The sequence below is a fragment of the Boleophthalmus pectinirostris genome, unplaced genomic scaffold (assembly GCF_026225935.1).
Source record: "Boleophthalmus pectinirostris isolate CB_2022bp ecotype Guang Dong unplaced genomic scaffold, ASM2622593v1 HiC_scaffold_11, whole genome shotgun sequence".
Taxonomy (NCBI): domain Eukaryota; kingdom Metazoa; phylum Chordata; class Actinopteri; order Gobiiformes; family Gobiidae; genus Boleophthalmus; species Boleophthalmus pectinirostris.
In genome coordinates this window covers 4,558,695-4,562,450 of record NW_026570994.1, presented here as the reverse complement: position 1 = coordinate 4,562,450, position 3,756 = coordinate 4,558,695, and the positions used below count along the sequence as shown (strand labels likewise).

The 3,756-nt window shown below is 40.3% G+C and overlaps 1 protein-coding gene across 1 annotated transcript in view; it reads right to left on the bottom strand.

Moving 5' to 3' along the window:
- The window catches only part of obsl1a (obscurin like cytoskeletal adaptor 1a), a 42,936-nt gene continuing 39,180 nt past the window's right edge, over positions 1 to 3,756 (bottom strand). The window contains exons 23-26 of the mRNA XM_055166506.1: positions 3,751 to 3,756; positions 3,137 to 3,241; positions 2,347 to 2,613; positions 1 to 921 (exon numbers count right to left, since the gene is read on the bottom strand). The exon at positions 3,751 to 3,756 is cut by the window's right edge and continues 156 nt beyond it. Coding sequence (XP_055022481.1) covers positions 644 to 921; positions 2,347 to 2,613; positions 3,137 to 3,241; positions 3,751 to 3,756 — 656 coding nt within the window. The 3' untranslated portion in view covers positions 1 to 643. The remainder of the gene's footprint in view (positions 922 to 2,346; positions 2,614 to 3,136; positions 3,242 to 3,750) is intronic.

Below are 3,756 nucleotides of genomic sequence, written 5' to 3'. Positions count from 1 at the left end.
ATACAACAAAATGTTTATTTATTAACTCGAAAATTGGACGATACAAATGAGTGTCTTCATGGACATATAAAAGCATGAGCAGAGGAGGACGGGCTGCTACAATCAGCTTCTTTTCATCATTCAGAAAACATCATGAAATAGCAGCCCTTATCCGTCTTCATATAAGTTATATTCAGTTGTATTTGTAACTATTTAAAGAAGCTGTACCCGATTTTTTAAAATGTCTTAACGTGAAAATGTGAAAAACTCGATCATGTGAAACAGTTTGCAGACGTCCAAACTTTTTCCCCACGATGACTTTATAAGAGCGTCTTACAACTCAGAGACCAGAGCGGAGTTTTGCTGTAGCGGTAATACTAACAACAACTAGCATGATAACAGTGCACTTCCTGATTATAGGACAATAAAACACACTAGATGAAGCTAGTACAAAGTGGACTTGTTTTGACCTGAAGAGCTGCTTATGCAATATGTCCATACTCGGGATCGACATGTTTAGTTCAAATAAATAGGGACAAAATCAGGTACAGGGTCTTTCAAATTGAAATAGCTACTCAGAACAGTATTTATTTACTGATATTATGCCCCCCCCAGTATTTTCTGATAAAGAAAAGAGTCTCTTCCCCTCGTGGAAAAGCAGTTTTCACTCGTGTGTGACGGTGAGGCTGGCGCTGGACTTGGCCTTGCCCAGAGTGAAGCGGACCGTCCCGCTCATGTGCACCGTGGGCTTCTTCAGGTACAGTTTGTGCAGCGTCCTGTGGCTCTCCAGACGGACCCCGGGGCCCGGCTGGAGGCTCTCCCCGTTCAGACTCCACACGGGGGCCTTGTTTATGTCCACAGACACTTCACACTGGAAACACGCCGTGTCCTGCTCCGTGACCTGCACGTCCTCCAGCTCCTTCACCACCACCAGAGACTGGCCTAAAAACACAAGAACAACAACAAGAAGACATGCTTTTTTCTACTTAATATTATGAATAATAATATTTCTTTACAAAGCCCTTCGTGCTTGTTAGCCATTCAAGGTGCTTTAGAGTCATAATAAAAAACAGAATTACAGTATTACAGAATAAAAAACACAGTGCAATACAGAACAAAAGGAGAAATTCAATTTGTCGACTGAACAAATGTTTATTTTGGTTAAAAATGTTTGACAGCTCATCCAAGCTGCTTCTTCAGTTCTGGTCAGACGCTGGAGAACACTGCCTTATATCTGCCTGAAGGGAAGAGCTAACTACACTGAAACTACTCTGACACTAACACATCTACTTGTTTACAGTTTCTGTTTGTGAGCTCGGCCTATTCATCTGTGAGTGAGGGGACAGATTCCCGTAAGGCCCAAAATGAGTGTTTTTCCACCTCTGGTCCTGACCTGACTGCCCCTACTGTTCTCTTTGTACAGGTAGCCAGGTCAGGGCTATAGGTGTGAAAAACTTTTTCAACCTAAATAAACGTTTGTCCAGTTGACAAATTGAAATTCAAATTTAATTTCTTTGCCATGGATTCTTAGCCAGGCTGACGCCACCTAGTGTCTCCACTCTGTTTAATTTCTCTCTGATTCATTCTGTGTCGGCAACGATTCCCGAGATCAAGGATTTAAAGCTGGAATAAAGAGAATGTTTGGTGAATTTTATCAAGCGGATAGACATTATTGTCCTTCTTCCAACGGGATTTGGTGCATTACATACGTCACGACCAAATAGCAGCAATTGGTTAAATAAAAAAGTACCTGCCTACTGTCGAGAGAACGAATCCTAATGCTGTGAGATCAGACGGTTTCCATGAAGTCAAACCATCTGATGAATCAGGCTAATGGATTCTACCTGGACGACTGAAACTAACACACCTACTTGTTTACAGTTTGTTTGTTAGGTCTATTGAACTCGCACTGAGTGAGGAGACATATTAGCGTCATCAGTCAGTCATTATGGAGCTTTCACACCTCTGGGTCTGACCTGGCTACAGCTAATGTTTTCTTTGTTTTGATTTAGGATTTTAGGAGGCAGATGATGTCTGATGCCTCCATTTCTGTTTCAAGGAAGGATTCTCTTTCTTAACAAAAACAGCTTCTTAAACTTCCCTCTCAAACCAATTCTTTTCTCTGTCCACAGAGGAGTGGAGCCTGGATGAGCTGCAAAACGTATTTGACCAAAGTCAATTTGTGTCCAGTTGACAAACTGAATTTCTCATTTTGCAATGGATTCTACCTGGACGACTGAGGGATTTTACACAATGCAACAAAAGACAACTTACTGCAAATGAGTTGGAATCATTCAAATGAGCTGAATGCTAATTTATAAAAATGGTCTGAAGTTTAGTTTTGAACGATTCATGTAACCGACCCACCTTCCACCAGGAGCTTAGCCTTGCACGTGTGCTCCCCCACTTGGATGCTGTAGGTGCCCTCGTCCTCTAGCGCCACCTCATGGATGATGAGCTTGTGCGTGCAGCCGTCCGTCCTGATCTCCATCCTGTCCGAGGGGTCCAGCTCCTCGTGACCTTTGAACCAGACGGCGGTGCAGCGGGGAGAGGACATGGTGCACTCCAGGATCACGCGGTGCTTCTCCAGAGCCGTGCGGTCGCGAAGAGGTTTCACTACAGTCGCCGGCAGCTCTGAAACGTCAAAGAAACGTGGAATAAAGGAGACGTGTCATGGGTTTTAGTGTCAAATTGTGTAAATTAAACACTTTATAAACAAGTTTTCTTCCTCTAAAACAAGCAACAAAACTGTAGCTCTGTAATAAAATTATTTAGTAAAACATATTGCTAAAAAATACTCTTGGTGATATATCGATACAGCAGCCCACGATATCGATACTATATCATGACATTAAACAATACCATATATTGATATTTAAATATTTTTGCACATCCCTAGTTATAAAGTGGCAGAAATCTCCCAAAAGTCAAATTTTTCTTTAAAAAGTATGATTTTAAAAATGCATGTTCAATTATTCCTCCATCTGTTCTATTCCAAATATTCCAAATTGTCAAATCGTCAGCAAATAGACGCATTTTCAGCTAGAAGTAAAATATTACATGAAAGATTAGAAAATATGCCTTTTCTTATGGTATAGTAAGTATATTAAGTATATTTTAGTGCAGTAAAACAGTAAAAAGTTCAGTGTAACCGTACCTTCCACCTCGAGGTAAGCGATGGACTCCACGTCTCTGGCCACAAAGCGGATCTCTCCTGCGTCCTCTGGTTTCACGTTGCACATTAACAGGAAGTGTTTAGTGCCTGTGAACACAACAATAAAACACATCACATATTTGTTTACTTTATTTTATTGCACTCTTTTAAATGTAATGTTTAAATTCCTCACAAAAGACTCAGCTAAAAGACTGTCAGTTATTGTTTTTTATCTGGGAATCATACGGTCTAACACTGTGTTTTAATAATAGTTAACTGTTCTTTTTTCTTTTTTTTTTGCTACCTCTTGGCCAGGACACACCGCAAAATAGATCTTTATTCTGTTTAAATAAAGGTTTGAATGAATGAGTGAATAATCATATTTCTCATAAAAATACATTCATACAGTAAATATTAACTTTGTACAGCCCATCTGTAATCTTTTCAAAATGTTGCTGATTATGACGTCACTAAGAATGTTACTATTAATATTTTTTGACAGAAATATCCAAACAACACCTCTGCAGTCTGGCAGTTACACAGTAAATTGCAGGAGGATTCTGAGTTGTCCTCCGGCTCTGTTTACACTGTGGGGATTGTGGGGTTTGTTCCTGTACCTTCAG